Below are 27,911 nucleotides of genomic sequence, written 5' to 3'. Positions count from 1 at the left end.
TATTTGTGGGGCTCTCAGATTGGCTCAGCAGCTCGGAGAGGCAGGCCACAGTACTTAAATGGACGGTGATCCCGGAGGCAACCTCATATTGGTCACCACCTATAAAATTGCACCCGTGGTCCCGTTGTCCATCCATGCAAGTTCGGGAATCAAATTTGGTCCAAAAGTTGGGAACCATGGCATACAGGTCGAGGAGACATGAGAGGGAGTGGCGGAGAGGGAGTATGATGGGGAGAGAGAGAGTGATGGAGAGAAAATGAGAGAGACAGAGAGAGTGATGGGGAGATTGAAAGAGGCAGACAGACAGATGGAGGGAAAGAGAGAGAGAATGAGGGACATAAAGTTGATGCCCATGGAATAAAAGAGACAGTGGCAGCATGGTTCCAGATTTGGAAAATGACGAGAAACAGAAAGTAGTGCTGGATGGTTGTTGTGCGGACTAGAGGAAGGCATACATAGAATCAGGGAATCACAGAACAATTACAGCACAGAAGGAGGCCACTCAGCCTATCCCAGCCCATGCCAGCTCTCTGCAAGAGAGTCCCACTCCCTTTTCCTGTAGCCCAGTAATGTTTTTCTCTTCAGATGTTTATCCAATTCCTATTTGAAAGCCACGATTGAACCTGCCTCCAGCACACTCTCAGGCAGTGCATTCTGGATTCTAACCACTTGCTGTGGAAAAAATGTTTCCTTGTGTCATCTTTGGTCTTTTGCCAATCACCTTAAATCTGGGCACTCTGACATTTGACACTTCTGCCACAGGAAACAGTTTATCTCTTTATCTAAACTATTCAAGATTTTGAACACCTCAAGCAAATTGCCTCACAGCATTGCCTGCTCTAGGGAGAACAATCCCAACTTTTCCAATCTATCCACATAGCTGAAGTCCCTCATCCCTGGAGCCATTTTTGTAAACCTTTCCTGCACTCTCTCTAATGCCATCACATCCTACTTAAGGTAAAGTGCCTAGAATTGAACACAATAGTCCAGTTGAAGCCAAGCCACTGTTTTATAAAGGTTTATCACAGCTTGCTTGCTATTGTACTCTACGCCTCTGTCTATAAATCTCAGAATCCCTTATGCCTTTTTAACCACTTGCTCAACCTGCCCAGTCATCTTCATTAATTTTTGCACATATACCCCCAGATCTCTCTGTTCCAGAACCCCCTTATTACTTGGCTTTTAAAGTGCCTCATAATAGCCTGGTCAGCAAAGTTATCAGACATCTTTTGGAAGTCCATATACATCACATCAACTACATCACCCTCAGTAGGGTTCTCCAGAGCGTGGTACTGGCTGCCCTTTCTCTGAATCAACATTTCAAATAAAAAACGATGCAGAAGTGATTCAAAGAGCAAAGGCCACTCTCATCCAAAGGGTCACAGAATCCAGCTTTGTTATGCAACAGGCTAACGCAGTAAAACATCCCTGAGTAGAGGAATTGGGCAAATATTAACACTGAGCCAAAGAAGTCAATATTAGGACAGGTGACTGAAAGTTTGGTTAAATTGATTAGTTTTAAAGAGGGTCTTAATTGAAGTGGACAAATTTCAGGGAGAATTTATTTTTATTCATCCCTAGTTGCCCTTGAGAAGATGGTGGTGAGCTGCCTTCTTGAACTGCTGCAGTCCATGTGGTGTGGGTACACCCACAGTGCTGTTAGGGAGGGAGTTCCAAGATTTTGACCCAGCAACAGTGAAGGAACGGCGATATATTTCCAAGTCAGGATGGTGAGTGGCTTGGAGGGGAACCTCCAGGTGGTGGTGTTCCCATCTCTCTGCTGCCCTTGTCCTTCTAGATGGTAGTGGTCATGGGTTTGGATGGTGCTGTCCAGGGAGCCTTGGTGAGTTCCTGCAGTGCATCTTGTAGATGGTACACACTGCAGCTACTATGCGTCGGTGGTGGAGGGAGTGAAGGTTTATGGATGTGGTGCTGATTAAGCGAAATTCCAAATTTTAGGGCCCAAATAGTCTTGGCCAACAAAAGCGGAGCGAAGGGAATGCAGGACACACAAAAGGCTGGAGTTTCCATCTTGGGTTTCCTACACTCTAAGCCCTCAGGAATTACAGTTCTTGCAAAACTCAAGACTTACCACCTTTGGCCTCGAAATTGGGAATGCTGTGCATGATGACGTGATGTAAAAATAGAGGCTTGCTGTTCATTTTGATTGTGCCAGAGAGCAGCCCACTGAAATAATGGACATACCTGCACCAAAAGAGAGGTATCATCAACTGGGAATTCTGACAGGTGTAATCCACAGTCACAAGTACAACTCAGGCCAGACAAGCATGAGGTACAAGTTAAATCCAAATTAATCTATACTGTCCCCATCAAACACTCCCAGGACAGGTACTGCATGGGGTAAGATACAGAGTAAAGCTCCCTTTACACTGTCCCCATCAAACACTCCCAGGAAAGGTAGAGCACACGGTTAGATACAGAGTAAAGCTCCCTCTACACTGTCCCCATCAAACACTCCCAGGACAGGTATAGCATGGGGTTAGATACAGAGTAAAGTTCCCTCTACACTGTCCCAATCAAACACTCCCAGGACAGGTACTGCATGGGGTAAGATACAGAGTAAAGCTCCCTTTACACTGTCCCCATCAAACACTCCCAGGAAAGGTAGAGCCACGGTTAGATACAGAGTAAAGCTCCCTCTACACCGTCCCCATCAAACACTACCTGGACAGGTACAGCATGGGGTTAGATACAGAGTAAAGTTCCCTCTACACTGTCCCCATCAAACACTCCCAGGACAGGTACTGCATGGGGTTAGATACAGAGTAAAGTTCCCTCTACACTGTCCCCATCAAACACTCCCAGGACAGGTACAGCATGGGGTTAGATACAGAGTAAAGCTCCCTCTACACTGTGCCAATCAAACACTCCCAGGACAGGTACAGCATGGGGTTAGATACAGAGTAAAGTTCCCTCTACACTGTCCCCATCAAACACTCCCAGGAAATGTACAGCACGGGGTTAGATACAGAGTAAAGCTCCCTCTACACTGTCCCCATCAAACACTCCCAGGAAAGGTACAGCACGGGGTTAGATACAGAGTAAAGCTCCCTCTACACTGTCTCCATCAAACACTCCTAGGAAAGGTACAGCACGGGGTTAGATACAGAGTAAAGCTCCCTTTAAACTGTCCCCTTTGAGCAGGCAAAGAATTAATTCTTATTATTCTTGACATCTCATTCCAGAGTGATATTTGGCACAGATATGGATTTGCTCGCACAATATTATACAGTGATAAAGGGCTACTTTCTTGCATCACCTGGAATGGTCATCTACCAAGCCCATTATTCTCACAGTTCAGCCTCTTGCCTTCTCAAACTGAAACCACAGATACATCTGCCCTGTGTTTGACAGAGTGGGACCCACCTTCTCTGTGAGGGCTGGCCCACGGGTAGTATTTTATCCTCGTAGAATTTCTTCATGGCAAAACGGTCCAATGCCTGATCAGCACTAGGGAGGAATGAGCAACAGGAACTGTTAACTTCACAGTGATTCTGACACCAGGGATTGATTCCATAAAATGAAAGTGACAGCTATACATCCAGGAACACAGGATCATAAGCATTAAGAAAGGGCACAAACTAATGTGTACATAATCAACACATACACATTCTCCCTGTTCCTATATAAATAATAGAATGCACTGTGTATATAATAAGAACATCAGAAATAGCAGCAGGCATACACCATACGGCCCATCGAGCCTGCTCTGCTATTCAATACAATCATGCCTAACCTTCGGCTTCAACTCCATTTTCCTGCCCACCCCCCATATCCCTTAATTCCCTGAGAGACCAAAAATCTGTCTATCCCATCCTTAAATGTATTCAATGATGGAGCATCTACAACCCTCTGCGGTAGAGAATTCCAAAGGTTCACAACCCTTTGAGTGAAGTAATTTCTCCTAATCTCAGTCCTGAACGATTGGCCCCTTATCCTGAAATTGTGCTCCTGTGTTCTAGATTCCCCGACCAGGGGAAACAACCTCTGTGTCTACCCCCTTCGTTATCTTGAATGTTTCAATAAGATCGCCTCTCATTCTTCTAAACTCCAGAGAACACAGACCTAATTTACTCAGACTCTCATCACAGGACAAATCCCCTCATCCCAGGGACCAATCTAGTGAACCTTTTCTGTACCACCTCCAATATAAGTTTATCCTTTCTTAAATATGGAGATCAAAACTGCACACAGTACTCCAGTTGTGGCCTCACCAAAGCCCTGTAACAATTGCAGCAAGACTTCATTATTCCTGTGCTCCAATCCTCTTGTGATAAGGCCAATGTGCCATTTGCCTTCCTAATTGCGTGCTGTACCTGTATACTAACTTTCTACATTCCTTGTACAAACACACCCAAGTCTCTCTGAACATCAACATCTATAAGTTTCACACCTTTTAAAAAAAGTTCAGTTTTTCTAGTCTTACGGCCAAATTGAATAACCTCACATTCCCCACATTATACTCCATCTGCCCTCTTGTTACCCACTCACTTAACCTGTCTATATCTCTATGCATCGTCTCTGTGTCCTCCTTACAGCTTGCATTCCCATCTAACTTTGAATCATCAGCAAACTTAGATATATTACTCTCTGTCTCTTTGAGTAAGTTATTAATATAGGTTGTAAATAGCTGAGCCCCACCCCCAGCACTGGTCCTTGCGGCACTCTGCTTGTCATAGCCGACCAACTTGAAAATGCCCCATTTAGCCCTACTCTCTGCTCCCTGTCTATTAACCAATCCTCTATCCATACTAATATATCACCCCCAACTCCATGAGTCCTTATCTTGTGTATTAACCTTTTGTGTGGCACCTTATCCAATGTCACAGAATCACAGAATCACACAGTGCAGAAGAGGCCCTTCAGCCCATTGAGTCTGCACCGACACTTGAGAAACACCTGACCTACCTGCCTAATCTCATTTACCAGCACTTGGCCCATAGCCTTGAATGTTATGATGTGCCAAGTGCTCATCCAGGTACTTTTTAAAGGATGTGAGGCAACCCGCCTCCAACACCCTCCCAGGCAGCGCATTCCAGACCGTCACCACCCTCTGGGTAAAAATGTTTTTCCTCACATCCCCCCTAAACCTCCTGCCCCTCACCTTGAACTTATGCCCCCTCGTGACTGACCCTTCAACTAAGGGGAACAGCTGCTCCCTATCCACCCTGTCCATGCCCCTCATAATCTTATACACCTCAATCAGATCGCCCCTCAGTCTTCTCTGCTCCAACGAAAACAACCCAAGTCTATCCAAACTCTCTTCATAACTTAAATGTTTCATCCCAGGCAACATCCTGGTGAATCTCCTCTGCACCCCCTCCAGTGCATTCACATCCGTCTTATAATGTGGCGACCAGAACTGCACACAGTACTCCAGCTGTGGCCTCACCAAGGTTCTATACAACTCCAACATGACCTCCCTACTTTTGTAATCTATGCCTCGATTGATAAAGACAAGTGTCCCATATGCCTTTTTCACCACCCCACTAACATGCCCCTCTGCCTTCAGAGATGTCCTATGGAAATCCATGTTCACCATATCTACTGGTTCCCCTTTATCTACTCTTCTAGTAGCACCCCAAAAAGCTTTAATCATAGAATCATAGAATGGTTACTACACAGAGGAGGCCATTCAGCCAGTCATGACCTTGCCAGCTCTCTGCAAGAGCAACTCGCCCAGTTCCACTCCCCTGCTTTTTCCCAGTAGCCCTGCAAATCCTTTCTCTTCAGAGAATAATCCAGTTTCCTTTTGAAAGCCATGATTGATCCTGCCTCTGCCACACTGTCAGGCAGTGCATTTTTAACCACTCACCACACGCAAAAGATATTCCTCATGTCACTGTTGCTTCTTTTACAAATCATCTTAAATCGATGTCCTCTGGTATTCAACCATTCCACCAATGGGAAGCTTTTCCTCATCTACTCTGTCCAGACCCCTCATCATTTAGAAGACCTCCATTAAATCTCCTCTCAACCTTTGTCTTTTCCAATGAAAACGGCCTCAGGCTCTCCAATTTATCCACATAACTGAAGTCTCTCATCCCTGAAAACATGCTTATGAATCTTTTCTGCACCCTTTCTAATGCCTTCACATCTTTCCCAAAGTATGGTGCCCAGAACTGGACAAAACACTTCAGTTGAGGCTGAACTAATGTTTTATAAAGGTTCATCATAATTTCCTTGCTTTTGCACTTTATGCCCCTATTAATAAAGCCCAGGATGCCATGTGCCTTTCGAACCACTTTTTCAACCTGTCCTGCCACCATCAATGATTTGTGCACATATACCCCCAGTCTCTCTGCTCCTGCACTTCCTTTAGAATTGTACAATTTAGTTTATTTTGCCTCTGCTCATTCTTCTTCACTGACAAGAAGATACAGTAAAGCTTCCTCTACAATATCTGCATCAAACATATCCAGGTCAGAGACAGCACATGTAGGATAAAGAGTAAAGCTCCTTCCATACTGTCCCTTTAAATACTTTTAGGGGGGCTACAGGCAGTAACCACGTACTGTCCTGAAATCAGTCGTGTTTGACAATACTGCTGGAGTTTATAAAGTTTGAACCACCTCATTCACTCACAATCCAACAGAAGACAGGAATGAAACTTTGAGTGAGAACAGAGTCCAGCCTTGTAATGGGGCTCCTACCTGGCTGATATGTTGCTGTAATGCATGTAGGCAGCGACAACCACTCCTGTTCGCCCGCGGTTCCCCTGCATTTAGAAAATATTCAATCAGTTACCAAGCAGATGAGAAAAGGAACAATTTGTGTCTATATCAGGGAGGAATTTGGAAACTTGCTTTAATCAACAGGGGCTGTTGGAGGGGATTAAATGGATGGGGTAGAGCCAGTGATAGGGGAGAGCGTACATGGGGCTGTGGGAGGGGAGTGAATGGGTGGGTAGAGCCAGTGATAGGGGAGAGTGTACATGGGGCTGTGGGAGGGGAGTGAATGGGTGGGTAGAGTTAGTGATAGGGGAGGGCGTACATGGGGCTGTGGGAGGGGAGTGAATGGGTGGGTAGAGTTAGTGATAGGTGAGAGTGTACATGGGGCTGTGGGAGGGGAATGAATTGGTGGGTAGAGCCAGTGATAGGGGAGAGTGTACATGGGGCTGTGGGAGGGGAGTGAATGGGTGGGTAGAGCCAGTGATAGGGGAGAGTGTACATGGGGCTGTGGGAGGGGAATGAATTGGTGGGTAGAGCCAGTGATAGGGGAGAGCGTACATGGGGCTGTGGGAGGGGAGTGAATGGGTGGGTAGAGTTAGTGATAGGTGAGAGTGTACATGGGGATGTGGGAGGGGGATTAAATGGGTGGGTAGAGTCAATGATAAGGGAGAGTGTACATGGGGCTCTGGGAGGGGAGTGAATGGGTAGGGGGAGTCAGCGATAGGGGAGAGTGTACATGGGGCTCTGGGAGGGGAGTGAATGGGTGGGGGGAGTCAGCGATAGGGGAGAGTGTACATGGGGCTGTGGACCATTCATTGCAGTCCAGGGTCAGTACTGGATTGCATGAGATGCTAATATAAATCCATCACCAAGAATGACTGAGCAGCACCCCTACTGACTGAACTGACTGAATCCAGCAGGGCACAAAAAGACTTCCATTTCTATAGCAACTTTTAAAAAATTCACTCATGGAATGTGGTCTTCGCTGGCTGGGCCAGCATTTATTGCCCATCCCTAGTTGCCCTTGAGAAGGTGGTGGTGAGCTGCCTTCTTGAACCGCTGCAGTCCGTGTGCTGTAGGTACATCCACAGTGCTGGTAGGGAGGGAGTTTCCAGGGTTTTGACCCACCGATAGCGAAGGTGGGATTATTCTCCTTAGAGCAGAGGAGGTGAAAGGGACATTGAATAGAGGGGTTCAACATTATGAGGGTTGTCGGTAGATTAAGTCAGCAGAAACTGTTTCCAGTGAGAGCTGAGTCAGTAGCCAGAAGAGACATTTAAAATAATTGACAGAAGAACCCAAGGGGAGAAGAGATTTCCACACACACAGGGTTCTTATGGTCTGAAACCCACTCCCCAACAAGGTGGCAGAATTTGATTCCAGAGGAGTTTTCAAAAGGTAATTGGACATATACTTGAAGGGGACGAATTTACAAGGACAAAGAGTGGGAGAGTGGGATGAAATTCAACTGCTTCTCGATAGGCAGTGGAACAATGAGCCCAATGGCTACCTTCAATGCTGTCAAATTCGATAGCCGGAAAACTAGGAGAGGGGGAGAAGTGGAAACATCCCAACGATTTCCTGCAGGGACTAGAGAAGAACTTTCTTCTCAACCTGAAATAGCACCCCCACCCACAAGGATACCTTTCATTAAATAAAATTATTTTATTTTCTCAGCCAGTCAATTTTCCAAGTCTAGTTAGACCGGCAAATGCTAAAGGGTCGAATTTACCATTCCATCAGTCGGAGACTCTGCTACTCCAGTTCTGTGGTGCCCTCCTCAGGCTGCACCTTGTGTCTGCTCACAGGGTAAATATCCAAACCCTACAAAAGAGTTCAGTGTCGAGGAATGCATCGTGTCATGGACTGAGCTACACGGAGAGGTCAGTAAACCGGGCGCGGCGAGGGCTCCGGGTGCGGCGAGGGCTCCGGGCGCGGCGAGGGCTCCGGGCGCGGCGAGGGCTCCGGGTGAGGCGAGGGCTCCGGGCGCGGCGAGGGCTCCGGGCGCGGCGAGGGCTCCGGGCGAGGCGAGGGCTCCGGGCGAGGCGAGGGCTCCGGGGGCGGCGAGGGCTCCGGGCGAGGCGAGGGCTCCGGGCGAGGCGAGGGCTCCGGGCGAGGCGAGGGCTCCGGGCGAGGCGAGGGCTCCTGGCGCGGCGAGGGCTCCGGGGGGGGCGGGGGGCGAGGGTTCCGGGTGCCGGGGTGGGGTGGGTGTGAGGGCTCTGGGCACGGGGGGCTCTGGAGTAGCAGCGATAGTGGGTGCCCGGGATGTAAACGCTATGATAACTTTTGCAGGGCTGTAATTGTTGGTCCGTATTTAACAACATGTCCACACAAAGCTGGATTTTCAACACCGACATTGATGAAAACGATGTACTGAACCAGGATAAATATCGACCATGGCAATGGGCATGTGTTTGCCAAAGTTCAACATTGACATAATTGATGCTCAGCAGCAGAAAACAATTTCTCACAAACAAACAAAAACAAAAATAATTATAAATGTGTTTAATTTTATAACTAATTTTTATTCAGAAGAGCTCTCTGTAATCTTCATAATACAGGAGGAGAGCCTGTCCTGAGCGATATTAGTGAATCAGTTTAGTTTTTACAATAATCCAACAGCTTCATGATCACTTTTTACTAAGATGATATCCTTACATTCAGATTTTTTCCATTCTGAGTTCAAATTCCCAAATTGCTGCAGCGGGTTTGAACTCAGCCTGATTTTAACCCTGTGTAGGTGAATGGGATTTGAGTGAGTTTAAAATCTCACTCACATTGTCTGGATTATCAGTAGTGTAATAAGATAACCATGAAATGGCCAAAGCCAATTGAAGCAGATAGGATGGTCCTGGGGCACTTATTTTTCTATCAGATGTGCTGTGTATGTTATTCTGTGGGCTTGATCACTGACCAGCACACGGAGGCTGTTTTTTTGTTGGTATGAATATCGAACTTATAGACACTGTTTCTCCAACCTTAGCCTGATCTACGAGATCTGCATTGCAGGACAAACCTTCAACACTCACTTCCTAAAATCAGGTGCTCCATGTGATCACTTGGGCACAGAAACCGGAATTGTGGAATGTGAATCCCAACAGGAGGTGGGAGAGCAGACAGGGAAGAAACTGAAGAAAGGAATTCAATAGTTACAGATAATGCAGTCTGAAGATGATTGGCAATAAACAACAGGTGATAGGTTAAAGAGATCAAATGGGATCAATCACATCGTCATGGAGTCATTACAGCACAGAAGGAGGCCATTCGGTCCATGCCGTTAGCATAGGATGGGAGTCACATATCAGACAAACTGGGAATGGGTGGCAAGTTTCATTCACTAAAGGGCATCAGTGAACCAAGTGGGTTTTACAACAATCTGACAGCTTCATGGTCACTTTTATTGAGACCAGCTTTCAGCTGAATTGAAACACTCAAACAGTCGCAGTTCCCTGGATTATTTATCCAGTAGCAGAATCACGACAGTGTTCAGTGCCTCTGGTATTGACAGACTGCAGCCCCAGGTTGACATTAGAGTGTCGAGCTTCTCCTGCGGTTAACCTTGATTTTAGCTGCTTAGACATAATTTTATTGATCTGCTAATGTCAAAAAGAAATGATGCCTACTATACTTTTTCTTCTTACTTCTTTCCCTTATTGAGGGTTGATGGGTTCCAGAGACTTGTCAAAGTTTAAAAAAATGAACAAGCTGATGCCTGATTCAACTGGCGAATTTGGAGGATATCTCGATCGTCAGTGATCATTCAGAAACTGACACACTTTGAAAAAATGAAAACACAGCAATGCTAAGAATAGAATGTGTAAATATATTTCTGGGACAAAATTGGGAGAGTTATGCAAAACAATGTGTGGAACCTTAAAGGATAAAGACTGTGGGAGAGTTGCTGTTTTAATGTTATTTGCTAACCCTGTACAGGTGAGTGATGGTGCCTGGACCCTTTCTGCTCTGTATGGGGTCAACGATCACTGGCTGGCCAGACACAGAGAGCAGGAACAGTGGAGTTTTCACCCTGAAAAGTTACAAAAGGAAGGAGGTATGGGGGCCCTTACCTTGTTGTGAATGACAACCACATGCTGAGGGTCAGAGTTCAACCAGGTGTCCATGGCTTTGCAGATGCTGCAGATCTTGTCCAGTGGAGGGGCGTGGAGATCCGGCCAACCAAAGTCCACCACCTGCGATGGCAAAACACACCTTAGTGAAACTAGAGGCTGCAGACACAATGCAATGTGTACAACTCTTCACTGTGAGTTGCTATTGCTCCACTTACCACCAGAGGGAGAAGCATCGCCTCCCCCCCCCACCCCCCTTCCACTGATAGAGCAAACTCAGGCCACTTAAACAGAACAATTCCATGCTCATAGGTTCAAGGTTCTTTGAACCAGATTTCCACCATCCTCTCCCGCAATCCCTGATCCTTATGAGATTAGGACCATCGCTCCCAGTAACTCACCCAGTGACTTACTCTTCACATGTCAGCGTGGACACCGAGGGTCAATACAATACCAATCCATTGAGAGTGTCAAAACCAAGGCTGAACATGGTCAATCCCACACTGGGTCACTCAGCCCAGTGTGAAGATGGAACCTGGGCCATTGTTGCTCTGACACCCGGAGCAGGGAATGTGAACTTGGTGAATGAATGAGGGGAATGAAAGCTGGGCGGAGGACACAGAGAGGTTACAAAGTGACACAGACAGGTTAAGTGAATGGGCAACAAGGTGGAAGATGGAGTGTAATGTGGGGAATGTGAGGTTATTCACTTTGTAAGAATAGAAAAGCAGAATATTTTTTAAAAGGTGTGAAACTGGTATATATTGATGTTCAAAGATGCTTAGTGTGCTCGTACATGGAATGCACAAAGTTAGTATGTAGGTGCAGCAAGTAATTAGGAAGGTAAATGGCATGTAGACCTTTATTGAAAGGGGATTGGAGTACAGGAATAAAGAAGTCTTGCTACAATTGTAGCTTTAGTGAGACCACACCTAGAATATGGTATACAATTTTGATCTCCACATTTAAGAAAGGATGTACTTCCATTGGAGGTGGTACAGCGAAGGGGGTTGTCTTGTGATGAGGAGCTGAGTAAATTGGGTTCATATTCTCTGGAGTTTAGACGAATGAGAGACGATCTCGTTGAAACATTCAAGTCTATGAAGGGGCTTGACAGGGGAGATACTGAGAGGTTGTTTCCACTGGCTGGGGAATCTAGAACATGGGGGCACAGTCTCAGGATAAGAGGTGAATTATTTAGGGCTGAGATGGGGAGAAATTTCTTCGTTCAAAGGGTTGTGAATGTTTGGAATTCTCTACCTCAGAGGGTTGTGGATGCTCCATCACTGAATGGACTTAAGGCAGGGATAAACAGATATATGGTCTCTCAGGGAATTAAGGGAAATGGTGATCAGGGAAAAAAAGTGGAGTTGAAGCCCAAGATCAGCCACTATCGTATTGAATGGTGGAGCAGGCTCCTATTTCCTTATGTTCTTATAACATAGTGTGAAGTGGATCAGCCTTTGGATGAGTACAGATGCCGCACAGACACTGGAGGAGATGGGAGCTCTCATACTGCGATGTTTGTCCTCTGATTACATCCTTACCTTAGGGTTGAGTTTACTGATGTCATGGCGTTGTTCAGACAGGTTAAAAAGCTGAAAATAGAGAGGAAAATAATGAGAACTGTTTGCCATTACACAGCTCAATCCCACACTGGGGGTAGGTACAGCTTCACCATAATCTGTCATAAATGCTTCAATCACAGAAAATGGTTCATCTTCAAGGACTAAGAATATTCTGGAAGAATGTGTGATTTTTCAAAGACACTGTCCCTTAAAGGGTTAATGCAGGACTCTGGTTGCTGCTGTTCCTGAGAAAGACAGCATTTTACAGGAAAAGGTAATTAAGCAGTTTTTTTAAAGGTGGAGGAAAACCTTTTGACCGCGGTGGACAGTTTACAAAAGGGTCACGTGGTGATTTAAGGCTTTTCAAACAAAACCAGGCCTTGAAAATGGGGTTTTAAAAAGCAAATTACCACAAAAGTTGGTGGATGATTTGTATGTTCCACTGTTAGCTTTGCAAAACTAGCATCTCATGCTTAAGATCCTCATGAGTTTCATGAAGTTGCTGCATTCGCAAATGAATCACCCATTAAACATCAAGACAGCTTTTAACCGAGTGTGGTATCAAAGTGCACTAGCAAAACTAAAGCCTCTGGGAATGGGGGGAAAAACTCTCCACTGGATGGAGTCATGCCTAGGGACCGTGAATGGTGCAGAACACTGTGCAATCATCTGTAAACATCCCCTAGCTTACAGTGGAACAGCACAAATCATCCAGCAACTTGCAATTCATGGGAAATCTCTTCCTCACCACAAGTTACTGGCTGATTTGTTCATTAGTAATGGCTAGCGTCATTCGCACACCATTATCTTTAGAGCAAATTCTGGCTCAGTAATTCCTCTTGGGGAGAATCCAATGCTAGGAGTCATCAATGTTGGACAGCCACTAAGAAATCCAATTAGGCATTCAGGAAAAAAACTTCTATACACAGAGAGTGGGGAGAATGTGGAACTCACTCCCACAAGAAGTGGTTGAGGTGAATAGTATAAATACATTTAAGGGGAAGCTGGATAAACACATGAGGAAGAAAGGAATAGAAGGATATGCTGATAGGGTAAGATGAAGTAAGTAGTGTGGGAAGAGGCTCATGTAGAGCATAAACATTAGCATGGGCCAGCTGATTCTGTGCTGTAAAGTCTATTCAATTCTATGGTTTGTTATGACCGAGATGGGAGGAGTGCACTGTCTGTCCCTAGTCTCAAAGAAAGATGGTTGTGGCTGTTGGAGGTCAATCATCTCAGTTCCAGGACATCACTTCAGGAGTTCCTCAGGTTAGTGTCCTCGGCCCAACCACCTTCAGCAGCTGCATCAATGACCTTCCTTCCATCATTAGGTCAGAAGTGGGGATGTTCGCTGATGATTGCACAATGTTCAGCACCATTCACAACTCCTCAGATACTGAAGCAGCCCATGTCCAAATGCAGCAAGACCTGGACAATATCCAGGCTTGGGCTGACAAGTAACATTCATGCCACACAAGTGCCAGGTAATGCCATCTCCAACAAGGGAGAATCTAACCATCTCCGCTTGACATTCAATGACATTACAATCGCTGAATTCCCAACTATCAAAATCCTGAGGGTTACCATTGATCAAAAACTGAACTGGACTAGCCATATAAATACTGTGGCTACAAGAGCAGGTCACAGGCTAGGAATCGTGCAACGAGTAACTCACCTCCTGACTCCCCAAAGCCTGTCCACCATCTCCAAGGCACAAGTCAGGAGTGTGATGGAATACTCCCCACTTGCCTGGATGAGTACAGCTCCAACAACGCTGAAGAATGTTGACAACATCCAGGATAAAACAGCCCGACTGATTGGCACCCCATCCATAAACATTCACTCCCTCCACCACTGACGCACAGTGGCAGCATATACAAGATGCACTGCAGAAACTCACTAAGGCTCCTTTGACAGTACCTTCCAAACCCATGACCTCTACCAGCTAGAAGGACAAGAGCAGCAAATGCATGAGAACACCAGCTCCTGGAAGCTCCCCTCTAAGTCACTTACCCCATCCTGACTTGGAACTATATTGCCATTCCATCATTATCGCTGGGTCAAAATCTTGGAACACCTTTCCAAACAGCAGTGTGTGTGTGTATCTATACCACATGGACTGCAGCGGTTCAAGAAGGCAGCTCACCAGCCCCTCCTCAAGGGCAATTAGGGTTGGGCAATAAATGCTGGCCTAGCCAGTGATGCCCACATCCCATGAATGAATTAAAAATAGCTCATATGGAGCAAAAGCATCAACATGTACCAGATGGGTTGAATAGCCTGTTGCTGTGCTTTAAATACTTTGCAACTTTGCTATAATGTGGAATCCAGAATTACTTACAGTAACTCCAAGTGTGGTCAAATCAAGGGTCTATATAAGTTTAACATGACACTCTGCTTTGAAAAACTATCCTTCTAGAAACGAACCCAGTACTTTGTTCATATTTTTATATATTTGTTAACCTCCATTGCTACTTGTAGTGATTTGTAAAGCTGTACCTCCCTCCCAACTTCCTTTGCTCCATTTCCTGACTGAAACTTTAATTTTCCAATGATTGTGTACATCCCTTATTCTTCTAACCAAAATGCATTACCTCACACTTATCCATATTGACATTAATTTGCCAATTCTGAAAGGTTGTTAATGTCTTCCTATATTTTGTTGCTGTACTCCTCTGTATTAACTACACTCCCAATTTAGTGTCATCCACAGATGTGGAAATTGTACTTCCAATTTCTGGATGCAAATCATTTCTTTAAATGGTGAACAACAGTGATCCCATCACCAATCCTTGTGGAACACCACTTCCCACTATCTGTCAGACTGCGTAACTATATTTAACCCCATCTCTCTGTTTTTTATTTTGTTGCCAGTTTTATGGGGCTGGTGTAGAAGGAGCTTTACTCTGTATCTAACCCCATGCTGTACCTGTCCTGGGAGCGTTTGATGGGGACGGTGTAGAAGGAGCTTTACTCTGTGTCTATGCTCCTGCTGTCCCTGTCCTGGGAGTGTTTGATGCTGACACTGAAATGGAAATGGTCCGACTTCCAGGATTAATATCTCTCACTCAGTCATGTACAATTATTAAAATACAGAATGAAGAAAACAAAATACTAACTAGATAGTTCTCGCCATGTTTGGACATCAGCATCTGTGCGACCTCCTTCAGGTTGGCACGGTAACCCTGCTCCTCTGCACCCGAGGGAAAGGAGACTGAAATGATTCGCTCAGTGATGTACGTCAGATCAAGGTCAGAACTCTCCTCCATGGTCTGGGACAGGCTCACACTCCTAATGAACAGAAAGAAAATACAATCCAGACCAGCCAAAGATCATGTAAATATATAGCAGGAAGCAGGCTGAAGGGAATTATTCACTCCTGTCCTGTTGATGTGTGTCTCAGTGTCAGCTCCTGCTAAAAAAAAATCATAGAATATTTGCAGCACAGAAGGAGGCCATGTGGACCATCGAGTTCATCCCAGCTCTCTGCAAGAGCAATTTAGTTAGACAACTCTACCATGCCATTTTTACATAGTGCTGCAAATCTTTCCCCTTCAGGTGCTTATCAAATTCCCCTTTGAAAGCCTATTGAATTCCACTGTCAAGGCACTGCATACCAGATCATAACCACTCACTGTGCAAAAAGGTTTTGCTGCATTTCTTCTTTGGTCCTTTTGCCAACCACCTTAAATCTGTTTCCTCTGGTTCCCAAACCTTTTGCCAATGGGAACAGTTTCTCTCAATCTATTGTGTCTAGACCCCTCATGATCTTGAACACCTCTATCAAATCTCCTCTCAATCCTCTCTCCTCTAAGGAGAACAGTCCCAATTTTGCTAATCTATCCCTGTAACTGAAGTCTCTTATTCCAGGAACCATTCTTGTGAATCTTTTTTGCATCTCTAAAGCCTTCACATCCTTCCTAAAGTGTGCTGCTGAAAATTGGACTAATTCCTCCAGTTGAGGCTGAACCAGTTTTACAAAGATTCACCATAACTTCCTTGTTTTTGTACTCTATGTCTCTATTTATAAAGCCCACAATGTCATATGCTTTTTAACCACTTTCTCAACCTGCTCTGTCATCTTGAATGATTTATTCACATACACCCCCAGGTCTCTCTGTTCCTGAACCCCACTTTAGAATTGTACCCTTTGTTTTATATCACTTCTCGTTCCTCCTACAAAAATGAATCAGTTCACAATTCTTGGCATTAAATTTCATCTGGCACCTGTCTGTCCATTCCATCGGCCTTTTTATGTCCTGAGGAAGTCTATCACCATCCTTCTCTCAGTTCACAATACTTCCAAGTTTTGTCTCATATGAAAATGTTGAAATTGTGCCATTTGTGCCGAAATAAGGTCATTAATAAAGATCAGGAAAAGCACCGAAAACTGATCCCTGTGCAACCCTAACACATGCTGCACTCCAGTCCAAAAAAACTTTTTTTTATTCCTTCATGGGATATGGGCTTCGCTGGCTGGGCTAGAATTTATTGCCCATCCCTAGTTGCCCTTGAGAAGGTGGTAATGAGCTGCCTTCTTGAACCACTGCAGTCCGTGTGGTGTAGGTACACCCACAGTGCTGTTAGGGAGGGAGTTCCAGGGTTTTGACCCAGTTATTCATCACTACTCTCTTTTTCCTGTCGCTCAGCCAACTTCATATACATGGTGTCACCGTCCCTTTCATGCCATGGGCTTTAACTTTGCTGTTGTGCTGCACTTTATTAAACTTCTTTTGGAAGGCCAGGTACAGAACCGGACACAATAGCCCAGCTGAGGCTGAACAAATTATTGGCATAAATTTAACACAGCCTCTTTGCTCTTGTACTCTATGGCCCTACCAATACAGTAAGTGCTCACTTAAAGTTGTGGTAGCCTTCCCGAAAATGGCGACTTTAAGTGAAACAACTTAATGTGAATCATGGGTTCCCACAGGAAACAATGTAAAAGCCGGAATTAGGTTCCTTCGGACATTTCTTGCCTGGGAAAACCAATGTACAAGTTGAAAGACTGTACCATACATGTGCAGTACTGTGCTTTCCTAGCTGGAATAACTTGCAAAATAAAATAAATCACTGAATATAACAGAAATGCTGTATACGTTCAAATTAGATAACACTAAATCACTCAAGCAAGTGAGTAGCACAGCATCTGTTTATCACCCACAGCTAACTTGTTGCTTGCTTTCCTTTCTCATTCGGTCTCTCTCTCCCTCTCCCCTTTCCCACTCTCTCTGCCTCTCCCCTTTCTCACTCTCTGTCTCTCACTTTTTCCACTCTCTGTCTCTTTTCCCATAGAACACTACAGCACGGAAAACAGGCCATTCGGCCCTTCTAGTCTGTGCCGAAATATTATTCCGCTAGTCCCATTGACCTGCACCTAGTCCATAATCCTCCAGACCTCTCCCATCCATGTATCTATCCAACTTATTCTTAAAACTTAAGAGTGAGCTCGCATTTACCACGTCAGATGGCAGCTCGTTCCACACTCTCACCACTCTCCGAGTGAAGAAGTTCCTCCTAATGTTCCCCCTAAACCTTTCCCCTTTCACCCTAAAGCCATATCCTCTCGTGTTTATCTCTCCTAATCTAAGTGGAAAGAGCCTACTCGCATTTACTCTGTCTATACCCCTCACAATTTTGTAAACTTCTATCAAATCTCCCCTCATCCTTCTACGCTCCAAGGAATAAAGTCCTAACCTGTTTAATCTTTCCCTGAAACTCAACTCCTTAAGACCCGGCAACATCCTAGTAAATCATCTCTGCACTCTCTCAATCTTACTGATATCCTTCCTGTAGTTCCCACTCTGTCTCTATCTCTACTTTCCCACTCCCTCTGTCTGTCTCTCCCAGTCCCTGGGCAGAATTTTTCCTATCCTGCCTGTGACGGGTTTTGTGATGGGTGGGAGTGAAAAAACCGGAATCCCGCCTGTGCGAAAACAGCTTGCAATTCTCCCAATGGCGGGTTAGTGGCAGGTTGGGTATCCCGCTGACTAGTGGAGTGAACGCCATTTGCGTTCATTACCATCTCATGAATGCTCAAGTTAGCTGCTCATGCGCTGCCTTCCAATCTTGCATCACGCCAGTGGGAAATCACTTCAATTTGAATCTCGCTTGGAAGAGTGGTGTGCACCAGTGGGACCTCACCTCGCTCACTACTTCGAGGTGACTGCAACACACATAGCCTACCTACCAGTCTCGTTGCGATGCCAGTAGTACGCCACACTGATGGGGTTTAGGGCTGGTCTGCTCCTGGTGGCTGCCTCTGTAGTCACAAGGACACCGTTGTGCAGGAGTACTCAGGCATGGCTCAACAGTCAGACAGAGACCAATATTGTGAGTGGTGAGGGGGGCAGGGTGCGTGGCGGGGCAGGCGTAGGGCTGGTCTGCTCTATCTGGGGGCCACTGTTGTCCTGAAGGACACATTGTGCAGTGGTACTCAGACAGGGCTGAACATTCAGACACCAGCGTTTCCGGTGTTGCGGGGGGCGGAGGTGCAGGAAGGGAAACACGGGGGCGGGCGGGGTGGGGGGCAGAGGAGAAGGAAGGAAGGCTTTGCAAGGGGTTGGGCCGGGGGCAAAATGATGGAAAACAGGGGGGAAGGAAGGCTTTGCAAAGGGGTGGAGAAGGAGGGGAGACCGAGGGGTGGGAGGCTGGAGCCCAACAAAAGAAACTGAAACACTGACAAACAAGGGGGTGAATGGGATACCACATGTATGAATGGGAGGATTGCATGCAGACGCTGGAATAGAAAAGAGGGGCTGTTAGTGTGGCACAAAGGTGGGGGGGGTCGCATGGAGACTCATGGGAGGGGCAGTTGGGCTGGGGAAGAATGTATTCTTCAGTCATGAGGGCAATGGGGAACCTTGTAAAGTCAAAGCCTTTGGACTGGGGTTTGCAGTTAGGATTCAGAGATTAGAGACACTTCTCGGGCTCTATGGACAGGAGTCAGAGAGTAGAGGCAGTACCAGATAATACACATTGGTACCAGGTATCCTGAGAATTGCCATGACTCATACATCCTGAGTCACTCCCAGGTGCCTCAGATTTTTGAAGGGCCTGTGTCTGAAGGGATGGCTGCTTGAGGATAAGGGTACCCACTGAAACAGTGACTGATGACCCTGATGCATCAGACTCAGAGTGGTTCGGAGGAGCTAAAGAAACTCAAGAAGCTGGACACCATCCAGGACAAAGCAGCCACTTGTTTGGCACCCCATCCACAAACATTCACTCCCTCCACCACCGACACACAGTAGCAGCAGTGTGTGTACCATCTACAAGATGCACTGCAGGAATTCACCAAGGCTCCTTCGACAGCACCTTCCAAACTCACGACCGCTACCATCTAGAAGGACAAGGGCTTCAGATGCATGGGAACACCAGAACCTGGAAGTTCCCCTCCAAGTCACTCACCATCCTGACTTGGAAATATATCACCGTTCCTTCACTGTCGCTAGGTCAAAATCCTGGAACTCCCTCCCTAACAGCACTGTGGGTGTGCCTACACCACATGGACTGCAGCGGTTCAAGAAGGCAGCTCACCACCACCTTCTCAAGGGTAACTAGGTATCGGCAGAAAATGCTGGTCCAGCCAGCAAAGCCCCACATCCTGTGAATGAATAAACAAAAATGACCCAAAAGTGATTTCAATTTTTCTTAATTTTCCTAACCCTACCACAATGCCTGGGTGCAGCCCCGATATCCGCAGCAGAAGTTGAGGCAGCCTGCAGGCTGATACACTTTGATGTCTGTGGTGACCTTGGAGGACATCTTCTGGTGGTTTGAGGCCTGGTGGGGCCTGGCCTGATTAGGGTAACCTGCTCAGGGACAGAAGCGCCCTTGTTGGCCTGAGCGGCTGGAGTTGAAGGCGTCACAGGCAGAGGGGCTTCTGAGTGGCTGGACACCCTTTGAGTCCTGAGAGGAGGCCTCCGGGGTGTCCGGCTGATGCTGATCCTCCCTTTGGGTTCCCGAGGACCCCTCCCTGACCCTTTGAGGAGAAAGTGCACCTGGATGGAGGTCAAGGTGCCTCATCCCCCTCTTGCCATACATTGACGGTGCCCACTGGGGTGTTTGGCCATGGAGCACTGGGCTGAGCACAAATCCAACAAAACCTGCTGGACCAAGGTCTCCATGATGGTTGCCAACCTTCTTATGGTGATTTTGAGGCACTCATATCGGGGCCATGGCATCAGACAGAACGCAAACAGACTCCTCCACCCTTTGCTCTAGTCTGCTGAGTGACTGTCGAACCTCTGCCTGATGTTCCGCCGCTGCCTGTTGTTGCATCTCCAGCATTGAGTTGGCGGCCACTCGCAGAGGCTCATCATCTGACTCAGACTGAGCAGGTGGCTGGTCTGCAGCAGCACCCCCGAGTGCCTGACCAGTGTTGTCCCTGACTCCGCTGCTGCGGGGACATGTCAGCGAGGTGTTCTCCAGTAGGTGAGCCCAAGTCTAATCTAGAGCAATGCCCCACTGAGATGTGTGTCGCTGCGCTGTTGGAGGGTGCAGATGAGCGCAGTGACCATTCTTCCTCAGCTTCCTCTTCAGATGTGGTCTGGGGGCAGGGACTTATGGTGGCCAGTCTTGTGGGCCTCAATCTGCTGGTGCCTGTAAGAGGGAGAAGAGGGTTTTAGTTGATGAGCATGCAGATTACAAGATTGCATGTCACTCACTGTGAATGTCAGGGTGTGAGGAACTGATAGAGGAGTGATCCGCACTGGTTTGCTGAGACAACCCAATCTCCCCTTCCCCACAGGAGGGATCCCCGTCCTCCCCAGTGATCCCGGCAGCATCCTCCTCGAATTCCACGAGGGAAATTAGTTGGCTGTCCCTCCCCCCGGTCCGCGCTCTTTCACACCTGCTGTGGGCAAGCTTGCCCTGGATGAAGACAAAAGAAAAGCACATGATGAGAAGGGATGGAGCAGGGTTTGGGAAAGGTGCTTGCCTCCTGTGTGTGGTGAGCCCTCTCCAGAAGGGTCTGAGGATGGATTGTGAGCAGCATGATAGAGGGGATGGTCATGATGTGAAAGTTTCTGTGAGACAATAAATGGTGAAATGTGTCCCCTGATAATGGCTGTGTGAAATCCCTCAAGAGGGTAGGTAGCCCTTTGAGTACATGATGCCATGATGAGAGTTTGACATTGGAGAGAGTTGAAGGATGACTTACCCTGGTGAGATCATTCATCCTCTTCCTACACTGGATCATGTTACGGGTGTGGTGGCTAGCCACGCTGACATCCTCTGTATTGGCCTCCCAGGCAGGAGAGGTGAGGCTGGTGTACTTTCTGGAGGCGTCCCTGGGATCATCCCTATACACCCACACTCCTCTTTTCAAGGCCTGGAGGGCATTGTGGCTGAAGTGGGTACAGCCTCTTCTTAGGCTTGTGGCTGCCTTCTTCTGGGTGGAAAACATCTCTAACAGTCTCCTGGAGACGGGTGGGCTGGAGAGAGTGAGATGTGTGTGCTCGGCTGTCATTTAAATATGGCGCCCAGACCTTTGACCCCACCAGGTAATGGCAGGGTGGACGAATCAGTTCCCAGCCCGCCAGGTGATTCGGAGAGATACTTGCCAGTGCATAATTAATGAGCTTGCACATGCAGAATTGGGCGTGATTTCCTGTCACTCCACACAGTGGGATACGCACCACAGAACCCGCCACCACCACACTTCATTTCAAAAATGGAAAATTCTGCCCTTTCTCTCTCTCCTTTCCCACTTTGCCCCTGTCTCTCTCTCTCTCTCTCTCTCGAGCCTAGAGGCCGTCCTGACAGTCTGTAGGGGCTGAGCCCCTGTCCCGGGTCCCTGATGTAGCCTTGGGGTGGGGGGGGCGCGGGGAGGATGCAGTGGATGGAATGGGGGTTTGGGGTGGGCGGGAGTGCAGATGGAACTGGGGGGCCCTGCTCCCTCGCACCACCCCTCCCCTGCCCCAGGTCACTCTCACTTCACCATCCGATCGGCAGCCAGCAGCTTACAGCCTCTGCCCTGAGCTCCTGCTCCCAGATCTTAGGCCTCGCTCTCTCCGCGCAGCCTGGGTCTCTGGTGACTGCGGTGCCGGCTCCAGTAGCAGAACATGTTGGCGGCTGGCCAAGAGTTCAATGCGGGAGGGCGGGGCCAGAGTGCAGACGCCAGAAAACCAAACATGGTGATGCAAATTGTGAAAAAAGGGCCCCAGAAAATAAACGTTAAAACAAAACTTAAAGTGAGGACTTACTGTGATGCCTAGGATACTGTGTGCTTTAATAACTATTCTCTCAACCTGTCCTGCCACCTTCAATAATTTATACCCATATACACCCAGGTCCCTCTGCTCCTGCACCCCCTTTTGAGTTGTACCCTTTGTTTTATATTGTCTCTTCACATTCTTCCTACCAAATTAATCACCGCACATTTCCTCGCATTGACCTTCATCTGCCTGTCTGTCCATTCCACTAACCTACGCCCTTTTGAAGTTCTACACTGTCCTCCTCACAGTTCTCAATGCTTCCAAGTTTTGTATCCACAAATTTTGAAACTGTGCCCTGTACACCAAGGTCTAGGTCATTAATATAGATCAGGAAAAGCAAGGGTCCCAACACTGACCCCTGGGGAAGTCCACTACAAACCTCGACTCAGTCTGAAAAACATCCATTACCTACTATTCTCTGTTTCCTGTCACTCAGCTAATTTCGTACCCACGTTGCTACTGCCCCTTTTATTCCATGAGCTATAACTTTGCTCACAAATCAGTTGTGTGGCACTGTTTCAAATGCCTTTTGGAAGTCCATATACACCACACCAACAGCATTACCCTCATCAACACTCTCTGTTACCTCTTTAAAAACTCCAACAAGTTTGTTAAAGATGGGCCTGAATTTTACCTTCGGCATGTGGGTGCGGACCGTAATATGACGCGCGATGACGTCGGGTGTGTGTCCCAACATCATGGCGCACTCGCGCGATCTTTCGTTCTGCGGGCATGCGCCGGAGTCGACTGCGCGTTCTCCGATAATTGAAAGGCTATATTAAGACCATTAAGGACCTAATTAACTTGAAATTTACGCTGCCCATCCAACCTAACAGTTGGTGGGCAGGCGAGAGGCCAAGCGGCCTTTGCATTTTTTAGGAAACCTCGTCCACGAGTGGGAGGTTTCCTGAAGCTACTACAAATTAAATAAAAACTTTCTTTTGAAACTAAACACATGTCCCATCTCATGTGACACAGTCACATCAGAGGACACATTTCATTGGATTTTTATTGTATTTATTAATTTTTTCAAAAAGCGCTTCAATTTACCTGAGGCAGCTCTGTCTCTTTCATGCGCAAACTGCATGCTAGGCCTGCTCTCCCTCCTCCCCACCCCCTGCCCGCCCGCACAGATAGTGCTCAGCACCACTGCTCGTGATCCACACAGCGCAGGCCTAATTTGCCCACCCGCGTGAAGTCGAGGAGCGGAGCCGATCACAGGCAGCAGTCGGCCCTCCGACCGCCCCAGCCTGCTCCCGCCAAGCACGCCCGATGCGGGGAACATTCAGGCCACGATTTTGCCTTAACAAATCCATGCTGGTTTTCCTTAATTAACCTGCATTTGTCCATGTGACTATTAATCTTCTCCAGAATTATTATTTCTAGAAGTTTCCCCACCTTTCCCCACCATTGAAGTTAAAGTGACTGGCCTGCGGATGCTGAGTTTATCTTTACATCCTTATTTGAACAAGGATGTGATGTTTGTAATTCGCCCAGTCCTCTGGCACCAGCCCTGAGCCTCAGGAAGACTGGGAAATTATGGCCAGTGTCTCTGCAATTTCTACTCTCACTTCTCTCACTATCCTTGGATGCATGTTATCTGGTCCTGGTGCCTTATCAACTTTAAGTACAGACAGTCTATCCAATACCTCCTCCTTATCAATTTTAAACCCATCTAGTTTCTGAATTTCCTCCTCTTTCACCGTGGCCTGGGCAGCATCTTCTTCCTTGGTAAAGACAGATGCAAGTTATCTATTTAATACCTCAGCCATATCCCCTGCCTCCATGTGTAAATCCCCTCCTTGGTCCCTAATCAGCCCAACTCCTCGTTTTACCACCTTTTTAATATTTATATGCCTATAGAAGACTTTGGGATTCCCTTTTATGTTAGCTACCAGTCTCTTCATACTCCCTCTTTGCTAATCTTATTTGCTTTTTCACCTCCCCTCTGAACCTTCTATATTTAGCCTGGTTCACAGTTCTATTTTCTCCCTGACATCTGTCATAAGCACACTTTTCCCTTCTTTATTTTAATTTCTATCTCTTTTGTCATCCAGAAAGCTCTGTATTTGTTTGCCCTACCTTTCCTTTCGAGGGAACATACCTTGACTGTGCCTGGACCATCTCTTCTTCGAAGGTAGCCCATTGTTCAGCTATCCATTTTCATGCCAACCTTTGGTTCCAATTTATTTAGCCCAGATCTGTTCTTGCCCCATTGAACTTGGCTTTCCCCCAGTTAATTTTTCTTACTCTGGATTGTTCTTTGTCTTTTTCCATAGTCAGCCTAAACCTTACGATACAATGGTCGCTGTCCCCTAAATGTGGAACCCCTCTGGCCTATACAAGTCCCATCTCCCCAGAGATAAGCCATCACTAAGACTATTGTTACACTGTTTGTTGCACCCCTGCCTCAGCTCATCTGCTGCTGAATCCATCATGTTTTTGTCACATCCAGGCTCCTACATTCTACCTCGAGATCATCCAAACCTCTGCTGCTGTGTCTTAACTCATGCCAAGTCCTGTTCATCCAACACTCCTGTGCTCACTGACTCAATGTCTTTTGGTCAAGAAACACCTCGATTTTAAAATTCTCATCCTTGTTTTCAAGTCCCTCCATGGCCTCACCCCTCCCTATCTCTGTAATCTCCTCCAGCCCCACAGCCCTCCGAGATATCTGCGCTCATCTAATTCTGGCCTCTTGTGCTTCCCGATTTTAATTACTCCACCATTGGCGGCTGTTCTTTCAGCTGCCTAGGCCCCAACTCTGGAACTCCCTGAACCTCTTTGCCTCTCTACCTCTCTCTCCTCCGTTAAGATGCTCCTTAAAGTCTCCCTCTTTGACCAAGCATTTAGTCATCTGACCTAATACCTCCTTATGTGGCTCAGTGTCAAATTTTGTCTGATAATCACTGCTGTGAAGCCCCTTTGGGAGGTTTCACTAAGTTTAAGCTGCTATGTAAATGCAAATTGTGTTTTTTATTGTACAAGGGAACAATTCACACAGATCTTTACATGTGCGGCCCTGCTATACCTGTACAACACAGCAGGTAAAAGGGAATGATTCACTTTCACCTACACCGAGTCACAGCTGTTCTCAACAGTACGGCTATGCTATGGGTAGTTGACACTCACTCTGGTATACAAGTTATTTTTAGTTAATGTTGAAACAAGTGACGGGTTTGAGTAGCTGGCACTCTGTTCCAATTGCTGAATTCTAAAGGATTTAATCACTTTCCATAGAATATCAACTTGTGGATTTTTTGATTAATTCCAGACTGACCACTTTACACTTCAGCAATGAAAATGATATCCCACAGGACTGGCAGAAAATGTTAAGGAGAACTGAAAAGAGTCAGTGCAATACGCACACAGACACACAAACACTCACACAGACGCACAGGCGCACACACACACATACAGATGCACAGGCGCAGATGCAAACACACAGGCACACACACACAGAGGCGCACACACACACAGAGGCGCACACACACACAGAGGCGCACACACACACACAGAGGCGCACACACACACACAGAGGCGCACACACACACAGAGGCGCACACACACACACACAGAGGCGCACACACACACACAGAGGCGCACACACACACGCACAGAGGCGCACACACACACGCACAGAGGCGCACACACACACGCACAGAGGCGCACACACACACACGCACAGAGGCGCACACACACACACGCACAGAGGCGCACACACACACACGCACAGAGGCGCACACACACACACGCACAGAGGCGCACACACACACACGCACAGAGGCGCACACACACACACGCACAGAGGCGCACACACACACACGCACAGAGGCGCACACACACACACGCACAGAGGCGCACACACACACACGCACAGAGGCGCACACACACACACGCACAGAGGCGCACACACACACACGCACAGAGGCGCACACACACACACGCACAGAGGCGCACACACGCGCGCACACGCGCAGAGGCGCACACACGCGCGCACACGCGCAGAGGCGCACACACGCGCGCACACGCGCAGAGGCGCGCGCACACACGCAGAGGCGCGCGCACACACGCAGAGGCGCGCGCACACACGCAGAGGCGCGCACACACACACAGAGGCGCGCACACACACACAGAGGCGCACACACACACAGAGGCGCACACACACACAGAGGCGCACACACACACAGAGGCGCACACACACACACAGAGGCGCACACACACACAGAGGCGCACACACACACAGAGGCGCACACACACACAGAGGCACACACAAACACACACACACGCAGAGGCACACACAAACACACACACACGCAGAGGCACACACAAACACACACACACACACGCAGAGGCACACACAAACACACACACACACACGCAGAGGCACACACACACGCAGAGGCACACACACACACGCACACACACGCAGAGGCACACACACACACGCACACACACGCAGAGGCACACACACACACACACGCGCAGAGGCACACACACACGCGCACGCAGAGGCACACACACACACACACGCAGAGGCACACACACACGCAGAGGCACACGCAGAGGCACACACACACGCAGAGGCACACACACACGCAGAGGCGCACACACACACGCAGAGGCGCACACACACACGCAGAGGCACACACACGCAGAGGCACACACACGCAGAGGCACACACACGCACACACGCGCAGAGGCACACACACACACACACGCACACGCAGAGGCACACACACACTCACACGCACACGCAGAGGCACACACACACGCAGAGGCACACACACACACGCACACACACGCAGAGGCACACACACACACACACACACACACACACGCGCAGAGGCACACACACACACACACACGCGCAGAGGCACACACACACGCACACACACACGCGCAGAGGCACACACACACGCACACACACACACACACACACGCGCAGAGGCACACACACACACACACACGCGCAGAGGAACACACACACACACACACACACACACGCGCAGAGGCACACACACACACACGCGCAGAGGCACACACACACACACACACACACACGCAGAGGCACACACACACACACACGCAGAGGCACACACACACACACACGCAGAGGCACACACACACACACACACGCAGAGGCACACACACACACACACACGCAGAGGCACACACACACACACACACGCAGAGGCACACACACACACACACACACACACGCGCAGAGGTACACACACACACACACACACACACGCACACGCAGAGGCACACACACACAAACACGCACACACAGAGGCACACACACACACACACGCACACGCAGAGGCACACACACACGCAGAGGCACACACACACGCACAC

General features: G+C 47.8%; 1 protein-coding gene across 10 annotated transcripts in view; it reads right to left on the bottom strand.

The window, feature by feature from the left end:
• Positions 1-27,911, bottom strand: part of tns1b (tensin 1b) — a 662,464-nt gene that overhangs the window by 157,263 nt on the left and 477,290 nt on the right. For all 10 annotated transcript variants that reach the window (XR_013578019.1, XM_078552748.1, XM_078552745.1 and 7 more), the window contains 6 exons: positions 15,447-15,618; positions 12,307-12,357; positions 10,760-10,882; positions 6,675-6,739; positions 3,388-3,471; positions 2,093-2,205 (listed from right to left, as the gene is read on the bottom strand). Coding sequence is in view for 9 of the 10 variants with exons in the window: in XM_078552748.1 (XP_078408874.1) it covers positions 2,093-2,205; positions 3,388-3,471; positions 6,675-6,739; positions 10,760-10,882; positions 12,307-12,357; positions 15,447-15,618 (608 nt within the window). In the remaining variant the exon portion in view is untranslated. The remainder of the gene's footprint in view (positions 1-2,092; positions 2,206-3,387; positions 3,472-6,674; positions 6,740-10,759; positions 10,883-12,306; positions 12,358-15,446; positions 15,619-27,911) is intronic.

The sequence above is a fragment of the Cetorhinus maximus genome, chromosome 11 (genome assembly GCF_964194155.1).
Source record: "Cetorhinus maximus chromosome 11, sCetMax3.hap1.1, whole genome shotgun sequence".
Lineage (NCBI taxonomy): Eukaryota > Metazoa > Chordata > Chondrichthyes > Lamniformes > Cetorhinidae > Cetorhinus > Cetorhinus maximus.
The sequence above is the reverse complement of the archived record's forward strand: the minus strand, read 5'-3'. Positions and strand labels throughout refer to the sequence as shown.